Below are 25,637 nucleotides of genomic sequence, written 5' to 3' on the forward strand. Positions count from 1 at the left end.
CTTCTATTCATACAACATACACTTTCATTATGGTGGATTTAACACAGCGTATCACACGCTCTTAGTGAATTTAATCACAGTGCATTGCGCACTCTCAGTGAATTTAATCACAGCGTTTTAAACGCTCTCAGTGAATTTAATCACAGTGCCAACGGCATTATTTCCACAGTGAATTTAATCCCAGCGTATCATACGCTCTCAGTGAATTTAATCACAGTGCATTACGCACTCTCAGTGAATTTAATCACAGTGCCAGCGGCATTCTCGATAAGTCGTCTGCTGCTAATTTATTACTCAGATTAGCACAATGTCTGAAAACTCATAATACATGCATGAATGACCAATCACACCAAAATAAAAAAGAAAGTTGATCAGCCAACCAATACAAGTTCAAATGATCATTGAGCTCCGGACATGCGAGAACATGTCGATGGATTCAAATAGGAAAATACAGGGTGGTTCTCTTTTCCATTTTCTTTGGTAAATAAGATTCATGGTTGGATGTACACAGCACTTTGCAACCATTAGAGTGCTAGCTTTTACTGTTTTGAATATATAATATAATTACATACCTTTGCTGCCCCCAATCATAGACAAATTACCATAATTTGGGCCCAACATGAAGCAAGGAATCCGGTGCGATGATTATGACCTTTATCAGCTCGACAGCCGATTGTGTGCCGCGCTGTCACACATGATTTTCAATCATCATAATCTCACTAACACTAAATCTCGTTCTTGCCACACACGATAACAGCCTCTTTTTTTCCCCCACACTTTGAATGCAAACCACTTGGCGGTTAATGATCTAATGATCATACCATCCATCATCATTTCTTCCATTCACACCACCACCATTCGCCGCATGCTATGCGGTGCTTCATTCATCACCCACACCAGAATATTCGGTTTTCTTTCACTATCACTGTTCGCCCCGTTCGATGCTCGTTTTTTTTTCTTCTGCGGGTGCGTCCTCCCAGCATGATGAAAAAAATGGCTGCCGCGAGTCGTATGCACATTCTCAAAATTTTCATCCCCATCACCGTGCACTTTTCTGCCAGGGCATTTTTCCTCTTTCATTCATCACTAGTTTCCTCCACCAATTTCTGTGATCACATTAACCTTCCCATAATTTCACTGTTCACCATCCAAAATTCTTTTTCACTCCCATCGGCGTGGGTTGCAAATTTTTCATTTGTAGAGCACCCTTTCACTCGCGTCACGTTTCAAATTTATCAATGGCAGACTACGGCGCGATGTGTTTTCTAATTTTGAATGATATTTCTCATCGCGGATTTAATTTTCAATTCATTACCTGCTGTTAATACAAACTTTAACACTTAATTCACTTTGAAAAGAATTCAACGCGTTTCTCCGATTTATCTCGTCGCCACGTGTGATGTCGTCCGATCTAGTCAGGCCTGCACGATAGAATGACGAGTGGTGCCGGCTATTCGTGGTTGAATCGTTCGTTCGCTAGTGCAGCTAGTTCAACACATAGACCACATGGTTTCATTCACAATATAGATCACCACACAAGGAAAAAATAATAAAAGCAGAAAATTAAAACGAGCTCACCAACTTACCTCATTCGAGCGCTTGTGTAAATAAACACAGCCAACTAAGTCGTAGTTGTGCGCCTGCGCGTCATTCGGTTTCTCACACCAAGAACCAAAGGATTGTTGTGACATACAATTAAAATGAGCAGAATGTTCAGCGCATTAGATTTCAGCTTTTATTTATGTCTCTTTCGTAAGGCGGCCTGAATGTTCTTTTGTGTTCAATTTGGATGTTACTGTCCGAGCGTTGTTGGTTGATTACGTGTGTGTGTGTGTGTATTTCTTCTTCAAACAATTTAAAAGCAGAGAGAGATAGTTAAATAATAGTTTCTGGTTCTTCGTTAATATTGCACCAAAATGTGCCTCTAAATACTTCTTCGTAAATCTAATTTTGAGAATGTTTACTTCTTTTTTTTTGCTCAAATTTTCACAAACGCAGTGAAAGGCCCTAAGTAGATGTTAGTGTAAATGGTGTTTGAAATCAATAATTGAAAGTGCAGTTTTTGTCATGTCTTCAATGTACAATGATTCGTAAACATTTGCAAACACCTTTTATGCGAACTCGTACTTTTCCATCACATTATGGATCAGTTTTACATTCCCTGATTTGTGTATAGTATTCTAGTAGTAACAATTTTAGATACAATACCTTGTATTAGTGGGTAGATACAGCGCTTTGTCCCAGCATCAAAAAGCATTTTTTTATTGACAAAAACAACCAGTGTAATGAACGATGGGAGAATCGTTACACTTATTCTCTCATTCCGCGGCAAAGTATTTAATGTTTTAAGAGTTTCGATTGATGAATTTAGAACTTTGGTATAATTGGGAATTCCATCTTTCAGTTATACTTAATGCTTCATTCGATTGGGCATTCAAATAGTTTAAATTAAAGCTGCAAAAATTGGTAATGTTAACATGTTTGCGTATGTTATGACCAGGACTTGGACTTGGATCAAACATTGCAAACTGTTCCGATTTTATAAGGATTATGACCATATGTTGCGTTTTCTAAACACTAGCTGGAGTTGCGCCAAAACTCTCTGTCTACAAACATGTACGGTATCTACACCAACTCAGTGCAACCAAAAACGACAGTTGGCAGACGAAGGTGAGCTTACTAGAGCCTCTACTGAGGACAACACAGCTGGTATACAGTAATAGGAGCAATGCTGAAGCGAAATACATCAAGTCAAGCAGATTTAAACTCATATAAACTCAATAACAATTAATGATTTTCAGCGCTTTAGCATTGAAAAAATGTGAAACCCATGTCCTGAATGTTGTAAAACTGATTGAATGCGTGATTTTCTAGCATGAACATCAATATGATATTACCTCCGATTGTGAACAACTTTTGGTGTTCGTTCTTTTCTATGAAAGCAGTAAGACCTCACTTCTTAGCTGAATTCTCTTCCACCTTTCTTGTAATATCTGCAGCAGCTTGCATCAACTCAGCCAAATTAATGAAAAAGTCTGCAGTCCCTCTGACAATATTTAATCATCGGAAAGCATGAGTTGGTACTTGCAGCTATTTGTCTAAGACAGATTATAATCATTAGCATTATTAATTACAAATAAATTAATATAAATAATATTCCTATTGTGTATGTGTGACAATCACATTATTTCACTAAATAGGCCACCTTGCTAGAACTTTACCCACTTGCATTATAACATTAGGCAAGATGTGCATTTGTTGTTCCAATGTTGTCTTATCAAGTAAAAGTTTTAAGTAACTTTTCTCACAAACAAAATACCTAAAATACCTTGTTACCAAGTTTTTTTTTCATTATAAACCAAATATCTTGACCAATTTTGAATTTCCAAGATCAAAATAAATTAACCAATCAAAATATTATCGGTATTGCGTGTAGGGTCATAATATGATTAATATACCTACTTATTAAATGTTTAATGCTTACTAGGAAAGACAATATTGTGCACGTGAGTGATATCTATTATGTTAAGATGCGTTCTTTTCTTAACATCAATACCCATCAAAAGCCATATCCAAAATGAAACAAAGCTTAACCTTCAGTAGGAATACCACATCGAGTCATGAGATAAGTAGGGCAATCACAAACGCACGAATGCTTCAAAAGCTAGCATCATTGCTGTAATTGCCACAATGGAATGAAGTAAGTAGGACGAAACACTTTTTTATATTTTCAAAGCCATGGATAAAAATAAATCGAAAGATGTTGAACACAATATAAGCAAAACAAAAAAATCGACCTTAAAAACCTAGAGTCACAACTTTCATACAGCCTAAAACAAACGAACAAACAAAAAATGCCAATACTGACGTTTGTGAAAACTTGCGTGCTGGTAGTAGTAAAAGTAGTAGTACGTAAAACCATCAATCTACTTTTGAGATCGCTTTCCATAGCTATCACTGTCCTTCATCCTTTGACGTCGGTTTTCGTCGGACACACCGAGGATTTTCGCAACCTTTGACTGCTTCACTAGATCCAGCGCCTGGAAGAAATAGAAACAAATTCCAAAGTTATTGTTTTGACTAACATGTAAAAAAAACTTCAAATAAAATGTATCAATTAGGGCCTTATAGAAAACCATTTTATAAAAGCTAGCAGCACTGCAGAAAATCGAAAGACACTGCGCAGCTCCGAATAAAGCCGGAGCTATTCATGAATGTGTGTGCTAACACCACAACACATTTACTGCATGTTTGAGACTTGGATGCGAAAATCTCCACCGGATTCTCAAGCTCCCGAATATGATTCAGTTAGCGGTTGTCGTTGACCACGTGATCACTTGCTCCGGAATCAGCGACAAATCGTACGATTTTGAACGACTATTGCGAATATTTTGTATAGTTTTTCTTTCGTTGCGCAATTTGCGCGCCGGGCAGTTACGCGCAGCTCCACTCCAGTTGCGCGCAGCCAATCAGGAGCAAGGAAGCAGACGACGTCGTTGCGCGCCAAAGCTACTCGCAGCACGTTTCTATTGTCTGTGACCAAAACAAACATCGACGCTCGCCCACCGGCTGATTGTTGTTGTTGATAACTTGCGTGGAAAGGTAAGTTAACTCATTATGGTCCCTTTCAAGATTGTTTTAATGAAATGGAAATAAAACAATATTTTCTGGAATTGTTACTAATTCAATTGGTTGTGCCATTATTTGTTGCATTCAGTCTTGTACTGATCGAACGCGGTTGATACCGGTGTGGTATGTTTTAAGTAATGCAAATATGGATACTGCCCATGATATAAGATTCACCCACAGACAAACAGACGTAACACTTCGAACATTTTTCGATTCAAATCATAGTCACGGAAACATATTCGCCCAATGCTAAATGACTATGTTTGGCTGACCACCAACTAGGTGGCGGTAGTGAGCAAACGTCAAACTCGAACAAAAACGATGCGAGCGCTACGGTTGGGCAGTTGGCCAACTATCCAATTTCGAAAAAGACCGTTAAATCGGTGTACGATGGGAATTATCAGAGTGTTACGTCTGTTTGTCTGTGATTCACCCTTGCGCACAACTGACTGACAGATCGGTAAAAGTGTGAAACTAAAATTTTTCTTGCTAAGCGCAATATTAACCCTAAAAGGGATACCTGGGGTCCATTGGACCCCAGGCGCCTTTCACAGCTCGTCTTTGATGGAACACACTCAGCGAGGTGACGAAACTGAGGCCATGAAGGTATCCCTTTTAGGGTTAATATACCGAGAAAGCGTTTCCAAATGAAGTGCTTGATCAAGAGTTGTTCCAAATTAAATTAATTTTGCTAAATTAACGAAAAAGTTTTTAGTTGTTAATCAATAGTTTTTTATATTGTTTATCAATAGTTCCACTATTGAAACAAGTAGTTGGTAGTTGGGTTTATCTAATGAGATTACAATCATATTCTTAACACTATTGCATCATGTCCATCTCGTTCTGTTTCTATCCAACTCGTCGAATATCGATGGTGCTCTATAGAGCATCATGCTCTCTACACAATATTGCATGCAAGATCCAAGTTGAATGTCGCTTTTTAAGCTGTATGCTCCTTATGGTCGATTTCTTCACCTCGGCTTAACCGGTAAGCCAGGCTTACCCGTATATAGTTAAACCTGGTTTAACCCTTTAAGCGGGCTGTTTGCAGATCAGAAGAAATTTCCCAGCCTATCTTGATGCATGGGAAATTCCTTGCCTGAATTACTCAAGAAACCGGTTTTTCTTCGATCGCTGTACGCAGTTGCGAAGAAATGACAGTTTAAATGACAGTTATTGACGGTTTCCCCCCTTATCGAACGCGACGATTTAAATCCGCCGCGGATGAAACCGTCGCCACAGTCGTCGCAGCCAATCAGCAGGCGGGAGTCTGACGTTTCTCCGATCTCACTAACACAAACAGCAGCAGAGGTGGTTCTTGATTCGTTGCGATGATTCAGAAATGCCGACTGGAGGTGGCAGCGCGTTTTGTTATGAAAGCAACATACAATACCGTATACAATTTCTGCCAGGAATTGGTCAAAAAGTTTCTTGAGCGATTCCTGTTCTGTAATTCTGTAATCTCAACGCACCCTCTGGTCCCGATCTGGCCGATCTGCGCTTTAACTCCCGCTGAGCGATACGTCTACCGGACGGAGTACGACGATGTTACAAACTCTGGACTTAATAAAAAGTGAGTTTCTAATACCGTTGGTCTAGCCTTCTAGAACCTACAGCTACGGCACAAATGTACGATCCTTAACCCTTTCGGGACGGTTGGGTCATTTGCACCTCGCTGACGCGTTACAGCGGCGAGGTTGGTGAAAAAACTCGTCCAGAAGGGGTTAAGGGAGGGGGCGTTGTGTACTCCGTTGATAAAACGATTGATCAATTACGTACTGCTGTTTCTACATCAGTGGCGTTCTGCAATGTTATAATTATTCGAGAATCTCTATCATAACTTGTTCAGATAACCTAGTTATGACAAGTCGAACATTCGGCACTGAAAAGTCATAGATTGACAATCTATCAAAAGATGAGCTGGAACTAATAGAACTAATATCGTTTTCTAGTTTGAAGCTTTTGTGATCTTTAAGATCAGTTTACTAGTACTTATCATCTTATTCTGCTAAACCGAACGTTTGCGAACTTATTATTGTCAAAAACGAATTTAATTAAGTGTGACGTAGTTAATAATTGCCAGACTAGAAACAGTCGACAAGAAGTCATCCACTAATCAATTGTGTGAAACTATGAGGCGGACACGATATTTGAATTCTTGCAATTATTAACCCTAAAAGGGATACCTGGGGTCCATTGGACCCCAGGCGCCTTTCAGAGCTCGTCTTTGATGGAACACACTCAGCGAGGTGACGAAACTGAGGCCATGAAGGTATCCCTTTTAGGGTTAATATTACTACCGATGGAGGGAGGAAGTAAGAATTAAGGGAACTAGTTCGATTAGTTCGATCGTGGATGATCTCTGCGGCTGTAAAAGAATGCTGAATTATATTAGTTGGGTTGACCCATGCCTTCCCACGACTTGTATGATTTCCAATTGTCTGAGCACACGTTACTACTCTTGGTCTAAATTTAAATTCAATTGGTTTTAAAGCAGATTAATTGATATCTAAACTAGTTGAATTGTTCATCAATAGATTTGCACTAAGATTACCTTTCTTAACAATTTGAACATTTGAATATGAATATTACTATTAATACGTTTCATTCAATCATCTCCACCTTTTATTTAATGATAAAAAAATGTCTTGTTTTAGAGAAACAATGTGACTACGAAGCTGCCGTGGGAAAGAGAGGTTCATTAAAATGATTACTATACATACCAGAAAGATACTGGATAACCGTTGTTTGGGGGCGATTGCTTGGCGCTTGCCATCGCCATGACCTCCTTCATTTGCTCATTGAAATTTCGCAACCTCTGGATTTGCCTCCCCTAATAAACCAGCACCATACACGGACCGTAATGTAGACTGTTCAACAATACCGCATACTGTTTGAACTGTATCCCGAATGGGTGGTTAAGCACATCTTATGGTTATCGTTTATGCGGGTCTGCTGCGATGTCCCCCCCCCCCCCCCTGGTATGGGTTTCAGTCTCACATTTGCTTGCAGTTGTCGCTTTCGCCTTTGCGTGGAGTGTGACCGATCCACCTCCACTTTTGCTCTCGAATGACCCTATCGGCTTTTGTTGACATCGGCGATGGAGCTTCTTGATATTACGTACATATATCGGTTTCACGTTTGTGGTTACGATCGCTAAGCTTTTACACGCACAATGTTATGGAGCGAGGGTCTGATTAGTTTCTCTCTCTCTTGCAACCCCTGATGCGTGCTCCGTGTGCTCGTTATAGTGTTAAGTTTTGCTTAGTCTGTATTGCCGGTGTCCGTGTCATTTTAAGACTCCATTTTTCCTTCTTCCTTGTGTGGTAGCACCATTTTGTCTTGTTGTAGATTATTCTTTTGGCCAAGACTGGACTTGAATCCAACAGATGAAGTTCCTGCTTCGAAATGACGTCTGCAGGTAGCTATTTCTTCATAACTAACTCAGTTCTAAAATGGTAGAAGAGATAATAGCCCACCTAACTCCATAAATAGGCGGCCGCATAGTTTAGTATTATATTTGTAACAATCACTGTTAAAATAAAAATATAGTTTGAAAAACACAATACTTTCCCAATCTGCATGATCTTGTACTCACCGAATTTGTCACATCTGATCTGTATGTTTGTTCTTTCAAATTATACTTCGCGCTTAATCTCACTTTATTATTCAACAAACGCTGACTATCACGATAATCACAAAGATCGTGACCAGACCGGAGGAAGAACCAACCATGCCCACCAAGTTTCTTGAGCGATTCCTGTTGACCTCGAAACTGGGCTGAAGAAATCAGCCCTTAGACAAACATTATCCGATCTGATGCATCTTCGACAGAATGAATAATCGAAATTTATTACATCTGGTGATAATTGAACTAATCATCAATCCGAAATGTTTTTTTTCTCAAAAGTTTATACAGGAGTGCCACTCTTAGTTCAACAGAAAGCCCTGCCATCGGCGACTGTTGGATAGGGTTCTGTGATAGGGTGGTCAACGATCTGGTATCAATAGTTCGGCTCCAGAGGCACGTTCTCCTCTATTTGTGAAATTTGTGCCATGAGGTCAACGTTGCATGGAAATACGGAAAAATACTTCTCCGATCACCACGTGTATAAAATGTTTCACAGTAGCTTATGGAAAACTTTTCTCAATCACAGTAACCCGCCCATATGAGCCATACTTTCATTCGTGTCAAATTTTTCAAGCTGTTCACACGCATTTTTCGCCAAAGTGAGAAACCCCAAATTTCCGAGAACAATGAGCCCATCGGAGAACCAACAGACGGCAACGGTTTCGGACATAGAACAGCCCGTTAATCCCAACCAGGAAGTGATAACCTCGGCGGAGCAGCAAGCCGTGTCGGTTCCCGAGACAAGGGCAGACCTCGACCAAGACGTACCCATTTCAAACGACCAGCAAGTCCAAGCACCATCGGTTCCCGATGAAGACGTTGTTATTGTGGGACCGGCACCCGAAGGAACAGAACCACAGGAACGCGGAGCTGGGATACCTAATGATGCTACTTCCCGAAGACCACGACGACGTAGTAATCGGAGGCGGTCTCGATCGCGGACCCGCCGATCTCGGTCGCGGCGTCGGAGCCGAAGCGGTCGCTATTAAAATTTTTAGTGTGAGTAGTCCCAAAATCAACGAAAACCGTGAATAAACTTTGATATTTATTTTTGAGATGAACGTTTTTTTTTCATTTCCATTAAGGACAAGGTATTTGGAGTACATTGCTCAAAATTTCTAGAGCACCGTTTTTTAGAACCGTTGAACGGATTTGGATGAAAATGCATCACGCTAATTGTTCAGTGGTTGTCAATAGCGTGATGCATTTTAATCCAAATCCGTTCAACGGTTCTAAAAAACGGTGCTCTAGAAATTTTGAGCAATGTACTCCAAATACCTTGTCCTTAAAGGAATGCCCAAAAATTACGTTATACTATGAGGGGGAAGAAAAATTTTTGCGTGGCGTTATTTATGGACGTTTCTAAGTGATGCGTGCATTTTGCTTCCGGGAATAGGGTGTCTCAATATCAAGCCTACTTTCCTTTACTTCGCTGTCAGATTAGTGAACTCGTGCAGGAACCAATGCACGTGCTCACTCGTTTGATTTTTCAGCGGAGCCGTGTTGGTGTTATTTATCTAGGTGGCCATGGAACCGAGTTGATTTTTCGTGAACACGGTACCGCCCAAACGTGAACATAATGAACTCATGTACAAAATGAACTCGTTTCCATGGCCACCTAGATAACACTGCACTGTTCAAAAATGAAAACGAGTGAATACGTGCATGTGTTCACTCATTTAACTTTTTAGCATAACCGTGTTATCCAAGGTAAGTAAATTTACCTTGGTGTTATCTGTTTAGGTGGCCATTGAGTTTTGTATGGACACCCTGATAAAAAAAATATAGAGATACAACAGAATGTATTGTTACAACACGCTGAAATGAATGATATTTACCATTAATTCAATTGTTCAAAACGATAGAGTAACAACAGAACCTATGGTTTTCCACCCCATAACATGTATTGTAAGGCCGTTCGCAATGCTGTTTTATTTTGTATGGCGAGTTTTAAAAATTTTAAAACTCGCCATACAAAATAAAACAGCATTGCGAACGGTCTAAATGGCACTTTTACAACAGAAAATGGGGGCTGTTTGCAGATCAGAAGGAATTTCTCAGCCTATCTTGATGCATGGGAAATTCCTTGCCTGAATTGCTCAAGCAACCGTTTTTTCTTCGTTCGCAGTAGGCAGTTGCGAAGAAATGACAGTTCAAATGGCAGTCACCGTAGAAAGTTTCTGCCAGGAATCGGTCAAGAAGTTTCTGTACGAGTTATGTACGACTCGTGCTGATAAACCCTTCATTTTGCAACTTGTTGCATAAATAACTGTAGTCAAAAATCAAACGAGTGAACACGTGCATTCTGGCGTTCGATTTGAATAGGTCGAATAGGGTCGAATCTGCATAGGAATCATAGCAAACATACGACCTATTCAAATCGAACACCAGCATTGATCCATTGTTTAAGGACAAGCTCGTTAGAATTCCAAGATGGCCGCCACAATGGCCGACTTTTGTACCTACATACTCAAGATTTTGAGCGCATAAAATTCATAAAAACCGAAAGTTCCAATGCGTTGAACTTCTTATTTAATGCATGTGTGTTTAAGTGAGCAAGAACAAAATAAACAAAGACCAAATTTTGATTTTGAAATAAGAAATAAAAGTTACACTATTGTTGGTTGTTCACATCTTGAGGTTTGTGCGTTTGTGCAATGCTGAACTGGGATTTCAAGACGTTTGTCCTTAAATGTGTTCGTACTATTTGTACCTACACAACAACCAGAAATTACCTCTTTTTTGCTGCGAAGGGCACAATCCTCCAACGTGTCAGCGGCCTCGTACTTTCCCTGCCGTCTGTAAAGAGCACCCAGATTCTTCAGCGTCGTCGTAACGGTAGGCGAGTCCACCTTGGCTGCTTTGTGCCAACCTCCGTACTCTCCGTAGGGTGTGTTTTCCCGATTCTTCAATTTGTTCTCTTCTCTTTCTTCGGCAACCTACAGGTAAGGACAAATTAACTGTTACAACTGGCGATAAAAAGGACAAACAGTAGTTTAACATTACCTGCCAGATTGGTTTATTTTCACCATTAATTGCGCCAAATTCCCTCTCGTGAGCACGAGTTAAAACCTGCTTGTACAAAATTTCCGCTTCCTTGTATTTGCCTTGCTTCAAGAAGCAGCTTGCCAAGTTGTTCTTGGTCTTGGCGACGTTTGGATCATCAGGTCCAAGCTTCATTTCGTATATTTCCAAGGCTCTTTGGTAATACATCTCTACTTCTTCATATTTTGTCTAGAAAGAGTTGCGAAATACGGAGTAGACCAAGTTAAATTCTGAAGATAACGAACTTTTGAATTTATAATATACGCCGTGCTTTATGTTCTATTGTATTGGAATTGTTTGACTTACGCAATATACCACATCCTTAAGACACGGCATCAAACTTACCTGGTTCTGGCATAAAAGTGCTAAATTGTTCAGTTGTTTCGCAACGTCCGGGTGATTTTTGCCGAGCACATTCTCGCGAATTTCCAAAGCTCGCTTGCAAAGCGGTTCCGCGTCCTTGTATTTGCCACGTTTGCCATAAAGCACAGCGAGATTGTTGAGAGTTGCAGCCACCGCCGGGTGATTTTCGCCAAGTGTTTTTTCGCGAATTGCCAGTGCATCGTTAAGCAAATTTGCAGCCTCCTTATATTTATTCTGAAACGAAAAATAGTAAAAAAAAATCGTGAGACCTAGCAAACAATTCAAGACTAATTTTGGCAAGCTAAAACTTCCCAAAATCACGAATTAACGCTAAACAAATCGTTATTGTAATCTACTCAAATAGAATTGATCAATTGGTATTTTCAACTCAACAGGAAAAAACGGTTTCAATCGAGTTGAGATTCAAACACATACCTGATCTCTATAAACTAAAGCCAGGATGTTCAACATGGTAGCCACGTCCGGATGGTCGTGACCGCTGGTCCTTTCCAAGTCCTCCAAAGCTTGTTTGCAAAGTGGAACTGCTACCTCATAACGACCTTGAGAGGCATACTGGATAACAAGGTTGTGCAATGTTCTGAGCCGAGCTGGGATTTCGTAGCCCGCGTTGGCGTGGTTTGCAAATTGATTTGGTGGTGTCGGAGACATGTTGTGTCTCTCTTCGGATTCATCTTCCGGGAAAAGTTCCACCACCGGATCTGAGCGTGACTTCTCCTGTTGTTCTTCATTTTCCTGGTTATCGTCGTATTTCTTCACGGATGCCATGAACTCCAGGTGTTTCTTTTCCTCTTCAAGCTGCGCAACCGTTTGCTCTGACGATTGAAGCTTCTGCTGTGTGTTAGCTAGCTCATCTCGTAGCCAAGCATTTTCCTGGCATAACCGTCGGACTTGAGTGCGTAGCTTTTGCTTTTCAGCTTCAATGTTTTGTAGATGAGATGCAAGCACGACAATCACCTAAAACAGTTATAACGCTCTTATTAATTTAAAACTCAACTTGACATAAATCCCGTTTGAATTACCTGTGCTTCTCCTAAGCCCAATTCGATGTTTTCAATATTTTTCATAACAATTTCCGACTTATCTGGGTCTTTTTTGCTGCCTTCGGTAAGGTTGGAAATCAGGGTTAGATGTTCTACCCTTAGTGCTTCCAACCCTTGAAGAACAGTTTTAGTGTTCGAGACTATTTCCTCTTGGCTCATTTGCGTCATTTTGGTCAAAATTAGATGTCAACTGTAAAGAAATATGGATTAGTAATATTAATCATCTGCGGTAAAAATGTATTGCGTATATTCAATGAGCATTAACCCGTTTAACCTCAAATTGGTAAAAAAAATCAACAGCCTAGTTTTGAAAATATTAGGATTAAGGACTACTGGACGGAGTAATGCCGGTAGTTCTATGGGTCACTGCACCTTCAAGCCTCACTCATAAACTAAATATTTCAATGGAAGCTTGCATATTTAGTTGCTAAATGAATGTTGGTATCGGTTCAAAGTTTAAAGTTTCCAAGATGCTCTTGGGAGTTCTTGAGATATTTAACACGTCTGTACTATCGAAGTCTACATTAATGTGTGATATTTACAAAAGATTTCAAACACGAGATGTAATTCGTGTCCTCAGACATCATTACAGCCATCCTCAGGACATCTGTTGCCTTTTTACCCGTCTTCATAATTCTTGGATATCTCGATAGATTGTTCGAATCCAACCTTACAGAACATGGGTGATAGAATTAATCCTCACAGACTATATTTTCTATTGTTTTCATCGCTCTTTTCTGGCACTAATACTTGATAAAGTGGACAATGTGCCAAGTGTAGCAAATAACACATTCAAAAGTAACTTTATTTCCATAAAATACACATAACTATTTTTGAATGAGTGTAATTAGTTGTGTACCTTTTAATTCCGCCCTAATTGCTTATCCATTAACAGATACGCGTATTTTCACTACCACTTGTAATCTTTCTCAGTGTTAGTTATCCACTGACACTGACACTGAGGAAGATTACACGTGGTAGTCGAAATACGCGTATCTGTCAAAGGATAAGCAATTAGGGCGGAATTAAAAGGTACACAACTGATTACACTCATTCGAAGAGGTTATTCTGCTTAGAGGATTCGAAAAGTCGGTACAAGACACATAACTATATAACAAGACACGAAAGTTACAAAACTTATAATCTAATGTCAGTGGCTGTGCGTATAACGACCAAAAGCATATTAAAATGCTATCGTCGAGCAAGCAGATGGTCGAGAGCAAGAGAGACTATCCAGTAATTCTCAACATCAAGAGCGGTGATGGTGGACATTGTTGCTAATGTTGATGGTCCGGTGGTTAGGTTCAGGTTGACGAAGACCAGAAAACCGGAGCTTGATCTTGATTCCACCACTGTACGCTCGTAAATGTCGCTGAACACTGAGGCACTCCGCTAGCAATGATGGCTCTCCGTAGTTGCATGTCCGAAAGATTGTGAAATTATTGAGAACTTGAGCTACAGGTCCTAAGCCCTGGTAAAGGAGGAAGGTTGCGATGGCTGTTATTCATGGCCATCGTGTAAAGAAAAAATGGATAAAACCCAATGCCAAAATGTCATGCGACCCATGCCAAGGGCTGAATGGTTGAGGGGGTTCTAAACATGCTCAACCGCGAACCAAGGCGAACACCCCAGTAAGCAGCCCTTACTGCACTACGGCGAGGCACTGGTGCAGCGGACATTTATTTCCCTAGCTACTCTTGGGACCAAAAATGAGTACAAATTCTACAAACAACCTTCAAGGTAACGACTGCCTCTCTCAGTCGTGTGAGAGCGAAGTGGAGAATACTCTGAGTCAGATTGGCTGTACCGAAGACCAGCTACTCGGTAGTTCGCAGGAGAAGATGGAAATATCCTGCCCCTAAACGCCTACCTCCCGGAGCAGCACATGTTTCGACAAAGCTGATCCAGATCTACAACCCCCTCATCGACCAACTCCAACCTGCTGGACATGGAAGATAACGAAGATGATGGTATAAGGATCGTCATCAACCCCCAAGAATCTTTAGCAAGTAGCAAAGGATCCGAAGATAACAAGGGTTCTACGGAAGACAAGGGGGCTCCGAGCAAGAAAATCCCCACACTCACACGCTTGCAGAGGAAGCAGCTTAGAACTCTCCGGGAAAAGGGAAAAGACCGGAATGAGGCCTTATCCATAATCCTAAATAAGGAGAGCGAGCCCACTTCCTCTAAACGCTCGAGAAACGACCTAGACAAATCCGCCACAGAGGACCCCAAACAAAAAAGGGCGAAACACCATCTAGATCCGAGAGAGCGCGCCCAACAGTCCTCAAACCGCGCGCCTCAGAAAAACGTGTCTGGACAACAAAACCCACCCATGAAGAAAACAGCTGGTATCAGCTACAGTGATATGGCCAAAAGCGTGAAGGTCGGGATAATACCAAAAGACTTTCACACCGTCCAACTCACTACAGCCCAGCTAGACCTTCTACAAGAAGCACTCCTGCTCAGAGTAGTTCAACAGTGAAACGAGCCAATAAAACCCAAATTCAACAACCTCATCTTATATGATTACAGTAGACGTTCGCTCGGTGCAAACGCTTTAACTGCAATGCTTTTTAACTGCAAGTCCGCTAAGTGCAACAATTTTGCAGTTATCGCACCGCTATCCGTCAAACTGAAATGTCAACAGCGATGCGATATTTTTCGTATGCATATTAGTTGCATTCTGCAACAAGTGACAGTTCTTTGACGCCTGTCAGTTGTTGCAGTTATCGAATTTCATTCGGTAAGTGAAACGTAAACATGTTGCAGTTATCGAACGTCTACTGTACATCCCAAGTAACCACAAGCATTATATCATAACATTAATTCCATCGTATTATAGTTTAGCTAATGCAACATAACTTTTATTTTACATCTGTCAAGTAATGAAGCGTTTAATCTACATTATGAAAGCATTGAAGCATTACGAGATTTTGACAGTTCTGTATAGTTCTATAGAGCCGTTGTTAAAATCTTCATTGCATTACCATGTTAAAAGCTTTATAGCAATCAATAATGCAAGCATTTATTACTTTATATGTGCCTTTACTAAAGCTTCCATCGTTGTAAACAGAAAAATATCGCTCAGTTCGAAAAAAAAAACTGTAAAACACTTTTAGAAACATAACCATTCAAAACAAACCAAAATTTTCATTGATTGCTGCGGAGCACTTAGATTATCATGCTCTGATGTTGCTGTGTGAAAATTTATATTATGTATGGTTTTTTGGGTTTCTGGTTGGGACATGAAAATAATCAGATGCTGAGGGAACAAAAATTATGTGGGGTATCGATTTCCTTGTTTAACCCGATTTCATAAAAGGAAGAATTGAAGCGCTGTTTGTATTGTTTCTTATTTATTGTATTTTAGGTAGAAGTGAGCACATATGAAAACAAAAAAAAACAGAATCAACACAGACGAATTAATATTCGAGAGTAACATATTATGTTTCCAGTTCAAAACCGAATTAGCGACATTTTTTCTTTGACTTCCGCTGCTTTTGCCTTGCGTTAAACATAATGTCGGAAGTGGGGCGCTGTATAGAGCACCAGGTGTACAATACAGCGCCCCACTTCCGACATAGTGTTTAACGCATGGCAAAAGCAGCGGAAGTCAAAGAAAAAATGTCGCTAATTCGGTTTTGAACTGGAAACATAATAACTGATGGCATTCAGACCCCGGCACATTTTTTAGAGTTGCTGAAAACACAACTCAATAAGGCACTAGCTAAGTATACTTTACTTTATGTTGCACATTTTTCCAGGTGCAAAATACATGGTATCGTAGCACACAGCGTTAGCGCGTCCGAGTTTCATCGTGGTCAGTTTCAGCAGTCTAGGTTCAATTCCCGAAATACAATAAAAAAACATCAAAGTGAGAGTATCGGAAGATAAAAATAGATAGAAAAATGATAAACATACTTTTTTTCTTTTTTGACATGATGCATTAAGTGTGCATTCCATGCGATTTGATTGCATTAGCTATAAGGTACAAGCATTTTATATGCTTTAGCAATCACCACAGTAAATCTTGCTGTAAATCAACAATAGTAGCGCCACTTTCGACTTTAAACCTACTTTAATCGTGCCTATATGACAAAACAACTTTATATCGCATGTCATATAATACACTATAAAGCGAAAATAATGCTCTATATAAAGCGTCATGGTTACTTGGGTAGTATAATAAAAGCATAAAAGTCATCTAAAAATATGAAAAAATTATGGGTTGAACATTCAGAGAGCCATGGTAGCCTATGTAGATAATTTGTAATACGGAAATATTTGTAATATATAAAATTAAGAGAAATATTTTATTCATTGCATCATTTTCAGAAAAAAAACTTGAAAAATTTGAAAATCACTGTTTTTTTTTCAAATAAAAAAATCGAAATATTTTTTTTCTGAAGTCCACGTGGACATTAGGGGAGGGGGGTAGGGGTCAGTGAAAAGTCCACGCTTGTCCACGGGGAGGGGGAGGGGGAGGGGGTCAAAAATCGCGATTTTTCTGTCCACGTGGTATATGGACGGCCCCTTCCCGCGTGGCACTTTCAATGCCAACATCATGTAGATAACATATGCTCCCAATGGGATTTCGTGGAAACTTTTGGTGAAACTTGCCTTTTTTGCAAGAGGAAATCTTGTTTGGTGATGCAGCTGGAACTTGAGAGTTTTGTTTATGTTCTCGACGGCGGAACGGGGGGCTTTTCAATGGGTATTGTAGAAATCAATATGTAATTGAGTTTGTTTTTTTTTTTTTTTTGCTAGGTTTCTAGCTGCACTCTGAATAGAGTTGAAACCTCTACACTGTTAAAACCAGTCGTTTTGGTTTCGGGAGAAGTAGAAAAACACGTAGTGTATTGTTGCTGGTCAAATCATAACTCATTTATTCATACCGTGTCTTACAACAATTGTTCTTGGTATCTCAATTCGAGATCCCTTTAGGGTGACCATCTAATGACTAATAGAAAGTGGCATCTCGACCACAACAACTCCTCTTCCCTTAAGTGTTCAGTTCACTTATTTATGGCTACAATCCTATCAAAATCAGAACGCGTTTTTACGCATTGTATGCATTATTTGTTGCATATTTATTTGTAATTAAATCCTAACAAAAATTGTCATTCGCTTCATATTGGTTTCTTATTATTTCTTTTCCTCTAATGCTTTGTAAATATCACTCTTTCTTCCCCTCACAAAAAAAGGATATCTGGTACATAAAAAATCAGAAACAAACACATTTATCGATACGCTAAAAATCTACTCAAAAGCAAACCTTTTCTTTAACATTGTGATACAAAAATAAACGAAAGAATGCACAAAAGGCACAATGAAAAAATCTTTTAACAAAAACTGAATACAAAGTTGTTCTATCTACCCTAATCGGTACACAAACAAATGAAATCAATGGGCGATACACTGTACCCAACCGTACATTCATTCATTCTCACATAAATTATCAAAAAAAAACACATTTTCCTACCGAGTCACAGCCACAAGAAAAAAAAACAATAGATAGCGAGTTATGTAACACCAACTCCGAATATCAATTCTTCAGTAAAACGTGTAAAAACTCCATACAGCATCAAAACGAACGACATCTCATCGGGCATATTATTTCCACCTTGTTACCGATGCACTTGCATGCGTTTAATGCACATATCACTCCGGTGGCTCGAGTTCCTCTTCTCATCCTTATTGCTTCACCATCCACAAACAAATCTCGCTGTGTCTCACGCTGCTGACTGAGATATTTATTTATCTATCTCACTGTCGAAATTTGGATTGGCTGCCGGCGTACTTTCTGAGCTCTCGGGTAGCTAACAGCTCAACACAAATATATCACAGCTGGTGGTTGTTGGTGTTGTCTTCCCAGGGCTCAGTCCACCAGTCAAAAACCAATGGCGCAAATGAAAATTACCACAGTTGATCAAAGTGTACTCACAGGTACTCATCGCGCTGAAAGAGGAATGGTATTCCAAATCGTAGAATGTTCAAAATGGTGTGCGACAAAAATATCTCTGATTTCTTTATCAAGATATGAAGACATAAAAAACGTATAAAACGATAAGTACATGTCTCCCTCATGAAAATAACATGGTAAAAATGTATTCCTCACAACACACCAGAACAATTGAAACACAATAAAAAGCATTCTACGTAAATAAAAATCTACTTTTTTTTGCACTGCTTCACACAAGCTTCGACAAATATAAAAGAGGGTATTGTAAAAATAAAACAAAAATGTCGGCAGATTTGCTAACTGGACATAAAAAACACAATTACACCTCACGAAGCAAAAAAAAAATATTAACACAAGTGACCGAAAATGTTCAAAAACGCGCGCACATAAAAAAAAATCACAAAAAAACGCACGTATAAAAAATCATCCAAAATCACGCCAAAAGCACAAAATATGCAGGCGGTCGTGATGTGAAGCACTCCAACAAACAAAACAAAAAAAAAACACTTGCACGCTATACAAAAATATATCACAAATGCCGCTAAAATTCACACCAAAAGCAATAAAATCACTGGCGGCTGTGAAATGTGCGGCAAAATAGAAAAAAAATCACATTTTCTCCTCGTCGACACTGTTAAAACCAGTCGTTTTGGTTTCGGGAGAAGTAGAAAAACACGTAGTGTATTGTTGCTGGTCAAATCATAACTCATTTATTCATACCGTGTCTTACAACAATTGTTCTTGGTATCTCAATTCGAGATCCCTTTAGGGTGACCATCTAATGACTAATAGAAAGTGGCATCTCGACCACAACATACACTAGACCCGAAGATAGAAAAGAGTACGTAATCTTTCAGAAGCAGTTTGCCAGCCGTACGCGGAAAATGATATCCATTAAGACACTGTTGCAACTGACTCAGAAAGTTACGGTAGAAGATTGGAAAGTTTTCAATTGGTCAGTCAGTCAGGATTTGCCTATGTAGTGTTATGGTCACACGGTTTGTGCTTGTCTCCTTGGTTGATTTTGTGGTATTATTAAATATGTTTTTCTCCTCGTTAAGTCAGTTGTCGTATGTTGTTTTTTTTTCATCGAATCAATCGAACCCTGTATGTTAAAATATAGTCGATCCTGTGTCAAATTGTTTTCTTGATTTGGCTAATCGTTTTCTACTTGTGTTCATCTCTTGTGTCCTTAAATTGTCATCGGTCCAAAATCCACAGAAACATGTAACTGAACTTCTGAACATCTAAGAGATAATCAAAAATACGCCAAGTTGGTCAGTTGATTGCAATAAAATTTTAAAATAATAAAGATTTCATGTCAACTTTCACCCCGCTACAAATACTTTTAAAAATATTCAAATTCGTTCAAGTGTCCTATCGGTCCTACCTAGATGAACCATGTCATTTTCTCAAGCGTAGCCTAGAAATGCCAACCTAGTCATACACAAGTAACGTTCAGTTAATATAAAGCAGTCAGTTTTTGTCCAAAATGTCACGTCGAACGCATTGACGTCAACAATGCGTTTAAGTGTTCGCACGTTAGCTTTGAATCTATCAGCACAATTAAGTGCTGCAAATCTCCTTCCCACTATTGATTCTTCGGTCGATTTTTATTGCTTTATTTAAAGAAAATATGACCAACTAACATTGTAAAAATTCGAAAAAGCGACTATAACATTAATTAATTACTATGTAATAAAAATCAACCGAATCACGTGGGAAATAGAGCCCAAACAACATTTGGAAGTCAGATGGCTGTAAAAGGTTCCAAAACCTATCACAAATCCTATAATACTTTTATTAGGATTTGTAACGATCATCAAAACCTTTTCAAATCCAACCGACTTGGAACTATTGCTTGGGAATAGACTCTACTGAGCCCCGGCGGTTCCTCCTGTTTATCGAGCATGTCTGATGCATATGATCAGCCATACTCCATCTGCAGCAGCCGGTTCGTGATGAACCGTTGGAGGCGCATTAAAGTGTTAAAAAGGTGATATGTTTCACTAAAGAACACTACATTACAATAATCAAAATGAAACTCCTTCACTTTAATACCGTCAACCCCTGCGAACTTGGCCAGGGTATATGTAATTGAGTTTGTTTTAAAAATTAATATTTTAGTTTTAAATATTTTATCAGTTTACCGAATAAACATGAATATTTTTGTTTCAAACGAACGAAGTTTGTCTCCGTGATTTTAGGCCTCGTGGGGGACCACTTCCCAAGTAACAACATTTATTCTATGATGCTCTTGAAGTATTCTTCAACTTCAAATCAAGCTCTGCAAAACGACAACAACTCAACCATAAATCCGTCATAAGGCTAAAGTGGCCCATCCTAAGATGCTCTTGGAGAGTTGGTTTTAAGATTCTCTTAAAACTAGTTGTATTTCCCAAGATGTCCTCTAGGCGAAATTCTCTCTCCTTCTAGAACTCTTCAAGGGTACGATAAATTTGTCAGTTTTTGTTGCTTCTTCTTCTTTATGGCTCGTCGTCCGCACTGGGACTTGGCCTGCCTCGCTTCAACTTATGTCGTTTTCGTTTTTTCGGTGGTGCTACACCGGTGTAGTACTTTTGCACCGAAAATGTTCGTTTTTGATTTTCGTGCTACACCGGTGCAGCACTTTTTCTCCACCGCGCATGATAGACGAGTGCACCGATGAACTGAATTCATCGTGGTCCGACAATTTTGAAACTACAGCGGGGTCGCTTCCAATCAGAAGTGAAAGATTTCCAATCAGAATTGAACAACCCCGCTGTAGTGTCAAAATTTTCGGACCGCAATGAATTCAGTTCATCGGTGCACTCGTCTATAGTGTAGCACTCAAAAAATCGGGAGTGTAGCTGGTGCACACCGTGTCCACCAATCAGCGTTTGCAAAGTTGTCAATATTTTGGTGTTTATACACGCACACCAATGCAATTGCACCGAAAATGTTCGTTTATTCAGAAAAAAGTGTAGCACGAAACGGTGTAGCTACAAAAACGAAAACATTAGTGTTCTTTGAGCACTTCCACAATTATTAACCTTTCAGGACGCGCGCCATCAAGCAGCTGAAACTGCACCGCGCTCCCGCTGTATACGACATGCGAGGTTTTTTGGTAGTGTTGTACTTTTTACGGCTTTCGGTGCCGTAATTGTTTGGAGGACCTGCAAGCACTCGGAGTTTTCGAGCGACGGGTGCTAAGGACGATCTTCGGCGGTGTGCAGGAGAACGGTGTGTGGCGGAGAAGGATGAACCACGAGCTCGCTGCACGGTACGGCGAACCCAGCATCCAGAAGGTGACCAAAGCCGCAAAGATACGGTGGGCAGGGCATGTTGCAAGAATGTCGGATAACAACCCTACAAAGCTGGTGTTCGCTACTGACCCGGTTGGCACAAGAAGGCGTGGAGCGTAGAGAGCACGATGGGCGGACTAGGTGGAGCGTGACTTGGCGAGCATTTGGCGCGACGGGCGCGACCGAGGATGGAAATTGTTGATTATGTCTTGTTTTAACCCTTATGTGGCGGAAAGAGTACCCGGGTACCCAGCACCCATTTAAAATACACGGTGTAGAAAAAAGCAAAAAGCTTGTCGGACACATAACGGTTAAATGTGAAGTTGAGCAAATAAATGTATGTAACTTAAAATCGAAATAACATACTTTTGCAAAATTAGTGCTGTCTTGCGGCAGAAACTTTAACCCTCTAACTTCCCATGGTTGCTCCAGAGCACCATTGATTTTCGGCGAACTCGAGACAAGTGGAATTAGATGAATATGATGCAATAATTTTAAAAATATGGTTGTAGCCTCATAAGGTTGATTCAACTTCTAGCTACTTGTTTCAATAGTGGAACTATTGATAAACAATCAAAAACCTATTGATTTACAACCATTTTTTTTCATTGATTTCGAAAAATTTAGCCAATTTGCAACAACTTTTGTTCAAGCACTTTTTTTCGGAAACGCTTTTTAGCATAGATATAGTCGTTCAAACTCGTGGGAAAGAAAGGGTTAACCGAACGGCGATTTACTGGAAACCCTTGATCCACAAAATAACTTTGCCATAGACACCAACTATCTAAGTAATGGAACGTCCTTAAATTACGTCGCGCAAAAGTACCATTTTCAACCCCCTCTCCCATGTCACATTTTTGTATGAGACCATTGTAATTTTTGTCTGGGTCGTCACACTTTACTGAAAACCCCCCTTCCCCTTCAAAGCATGATGTAATTTATGACCAGCCTCTTACCGGATTTTTTCAGATAAATGAAATGGAAATCTAACACAAATAAAATTGTTTTTTTTTTAATTTCTTTTTATTTGTGAATTTTAACTTAGGCTAATTCTTCACACTCAAATAAAATTGCTTTCCCATATATCTCAGCACCTGGATTACTTATAGAGAGTAGGTGTCTTCGGAAAAGTTGTTTGATTGATCAAGGAACTCTTTGCAAGAGAGTGTTCCCATCCTTGCATATAACACTAACCTGATATACAGACTCTGTCCTATTTAGAACATTATGACAATAAGAATAAAAATGTATATTTCAAATCACATACAACGATTGTCGCTCAACATTACAATCAACATAAAACTTACTAGACCATAATATATTATGAAACTTGGCGAATGTGACCTAGGATAATGTGACGACCATGAAGCCAATGAAGCAGTGTCAAATTCATTGTAGTCTTCGGTTTGAGTGTATTCGAGCGTAGTAAAGCTAAAGCACTCCACTCCACCCACGCCGTCTTCGCCTTCATGCACTTTTCACAAACTAGCATTTTCGAATACAATTTTTACATATTTGTTTTGCAAGTAAATTTCATACCTGGTTAAAAAAAATCTAAGTGTGGTATAAGGTCATTTGCATATTGTCGCATATCATAACAAAACCATGTATCATAAAAAGCAGATACTTTTCACTGTTCGCTTATATTCATTCAATGGAGCGCAAAGCGCATAAAATATAGCAAGACATTGTTCAAATAGTGCTAATACGTCAATCATATGGATAAAGTACAATCATTATGCTGGTTGGATTATGTTTATGTAGCAAAGAAAAAATGAAATCCAGCATAGGCACTCCAACAGAGTTGACATCATTTCAATTTCCTGCATACCTTCTCTGCAGGAAGAAGATCCAAATTGAAAACCAATCTTGCATGGAATTGATTCATATTTCGAACCAATAGCTCAAATGTAGCAATATAATAGCGATGTTTGCGCAAATTTATTATCCTTATAAAATATCCTAGACTTTGTCAAAACTATTATTGTACGCATCTCGTTTTCAGTCATAGCATTTTCCATTTTTACCTTCGAGAAAGTTAGAGCTCCGCACACAACACACGAGCAGCAAAATCCGCAGGCTAAAGTAATCTGCAATTTCCGCCACCAAACACAACCAGAACCGGCGAACTTGACCACTGATCACTGCCGCGGTAGCAAGGGCACACTTTTATTCGTCTGAATCGTAAAAATTGTTCGGAAATATCGGTAAGATTACTGGAAATGTTTTCACTAAATTTTTTTTGGAGAGAAACTGCTTTGAGAAATCTATCGATAATAACACCACCAACACGAACGATGATGACAGCGGAGCAATGACAGCGATGATTTGCCACTGACAGGGTCGCGTGACATTTCGCACGCTGAGCGCTTTTCACACAAAGTGCGGTGCGGTGGCGATGTTTAAGGTGATACGGGAGGCATCCATCCTCTCGTCTATTGGCTTCTTTAGCGGTGTTGAGATAATTCCATATTCTGAATCTGCTTGCGAAACTCAGCCGAAATCCAAATTTTCATGAATTTTGGTAACCGGGAACCTATTTAAAAATCAATTTGAAGTTTGTATGGGAGCGATTTGTCGAATCACCCCTCGTCGCATTTTGTACTGGGTGGAGCTGTCAAACAGTAACCCAGCTGTCAAAAGGTGATTTAAAAAAATCTCTTTGAAATTGATTTTAGGTACCAAAATAAAGTTCTATAAATCTAAAAAAAAAATCATAGCGGCTCAGAAAAAAGTGCTCTTTCGTATAAAATCAAAAAATCGATACATTTTTTTTAATTTAAAAACCCAATTGGGTTTATTTATAAATTTCGTAGTTTGTTTAACACCTGAGTGCTGCGAATAGAAACGGTTTTATTTTTCAAGCTAGCCAACACACACCTACACACTCTCGGCACAGAGCTTGTAAACACGCACGAGCGTTCAATTTTCTTGCAATTCTTTCTCTCAGCTCGGTTGTCAAACACGCCGTCGCGACGCTGTTCGGAAATGGTAAACATGATCAATTGGGTTTTTAAATTAAGAAAAATGTATCGATTTTTTTATTATATACGAAAGAGCACCTTTTACTGAGCCACCATGATTTTTTTTCAGATTTTTAGAACTTTATTTTGGTACCTAAAATCAACTTCGAAGAGATTTTTTGAAATCACCTTTTGACAGCTGGGTAACTGTTTGACAGCTCCACCCAGTACAAAATGCGACGAGGAGTGATTCAACAAATCGCTCCCATACAAACTTCAAATTGATTTTTAAATAGGTTCCCGGGCACCAAAATTCATGAAAATTTGGGTTTCGGCTCAGTTTTGCATGCAGATTCAGAATATGGAATTATCTCAACACCGCTAAAGAAGCCAATTCACCATTATTCCTATTTTGTTCCGGTATTCAAAGTTTATTATTTTTCATTCGCGATGGAAATTTTGATTGATAGTTGTTACAAAATTAGCTAAAATAGGCTCAAAACCTGGCTGAAAACAATGTTTATCCTTCTCCTCGCTGTTCAACGGCTTGACAGCGGCAAATGGAGATATCGTGACAACAGTTTTGATTATATCCGCAGCACCTAGATAACAATACTCTTTAATCAATCACACAGGTTCAACAAGGTTTAACATAACCTCCATCTTCAATGTTTGGCTCCCGATGAGAAAGCATAT

The 25,637-nt window shown here is 39.4% G+C and overlaps 1 protein-coding gene across 1 annotated transcript; it reads right to left on the minus strand.

Moving 5' to 3' along the window:
* Window positions 1-1,712: 1,712 nt before the first annotated feature.
* Window positions 1,713-24,288, minus strand: LOC109411157 (kinesin light chain-like). The gene is made up of 7 exons (XM_029872935.2): window positions 24,006-24,288; window positions 12,709-12,919; window positions 12,104-12,643; window positions 11,651-11,902; window positions 11,267-11,494; window positions 10,996-11,199; window positions 1,713-4,040 (listed from the first exon to the last, which is right to left on the minus strand). The coding sequence occupies exons 2-7, from the start codon at window positions 12,895-12,897 to the stop codon at window positions 3,927-3,929; spliced, it is 1,527 nt and encodes a 508-aa protein (XP_029728795.2). The 5' UTR covers window positions 12,898-12,919; window positions 24,006-24,288; the 3' UTR covers window positions 1,713-3,926.
* Window positions 24,289-25,637: the final 1,349 nt, after the last annotated feature.

This window comes from Aedes albopictus, chromosome 2 (genome assembly GCF_035046485.1).
Source record: "Aedes albopictus strain Foshan chromosome 2, AalbF5, whole genome shotgun sequence".
Lineage (NCBI taxonomy): Eukaryota > Metazoa > Arthropoda > Insecta > Diptera > Culicidae > Aedes > Aedes albopictus.

Coding starts and splice junctions, on each gene's coding strand:
- LOC109411157 (XM_029872935.2), bottom strand. CDS start 12,897: ATGACGCAAATGAGCCAAGAGGAAATAGTCTCGAACACTAAAACTGTT. Junction 11,903..12,103: donor CTTTAGTTTATAGAGATCAG/GTATGTGTTTGA, acceptor TTTTCGTTTCAG/AATAAATATAAGGAGGCTGC. Junction 4,041..10,995: donor CCCTTCGCAGCAAAAAAGAG/GTAATTTCTGGT, acceptor TATTTCTTCCAG/GCGCTGGATCTAGTGAAGCA.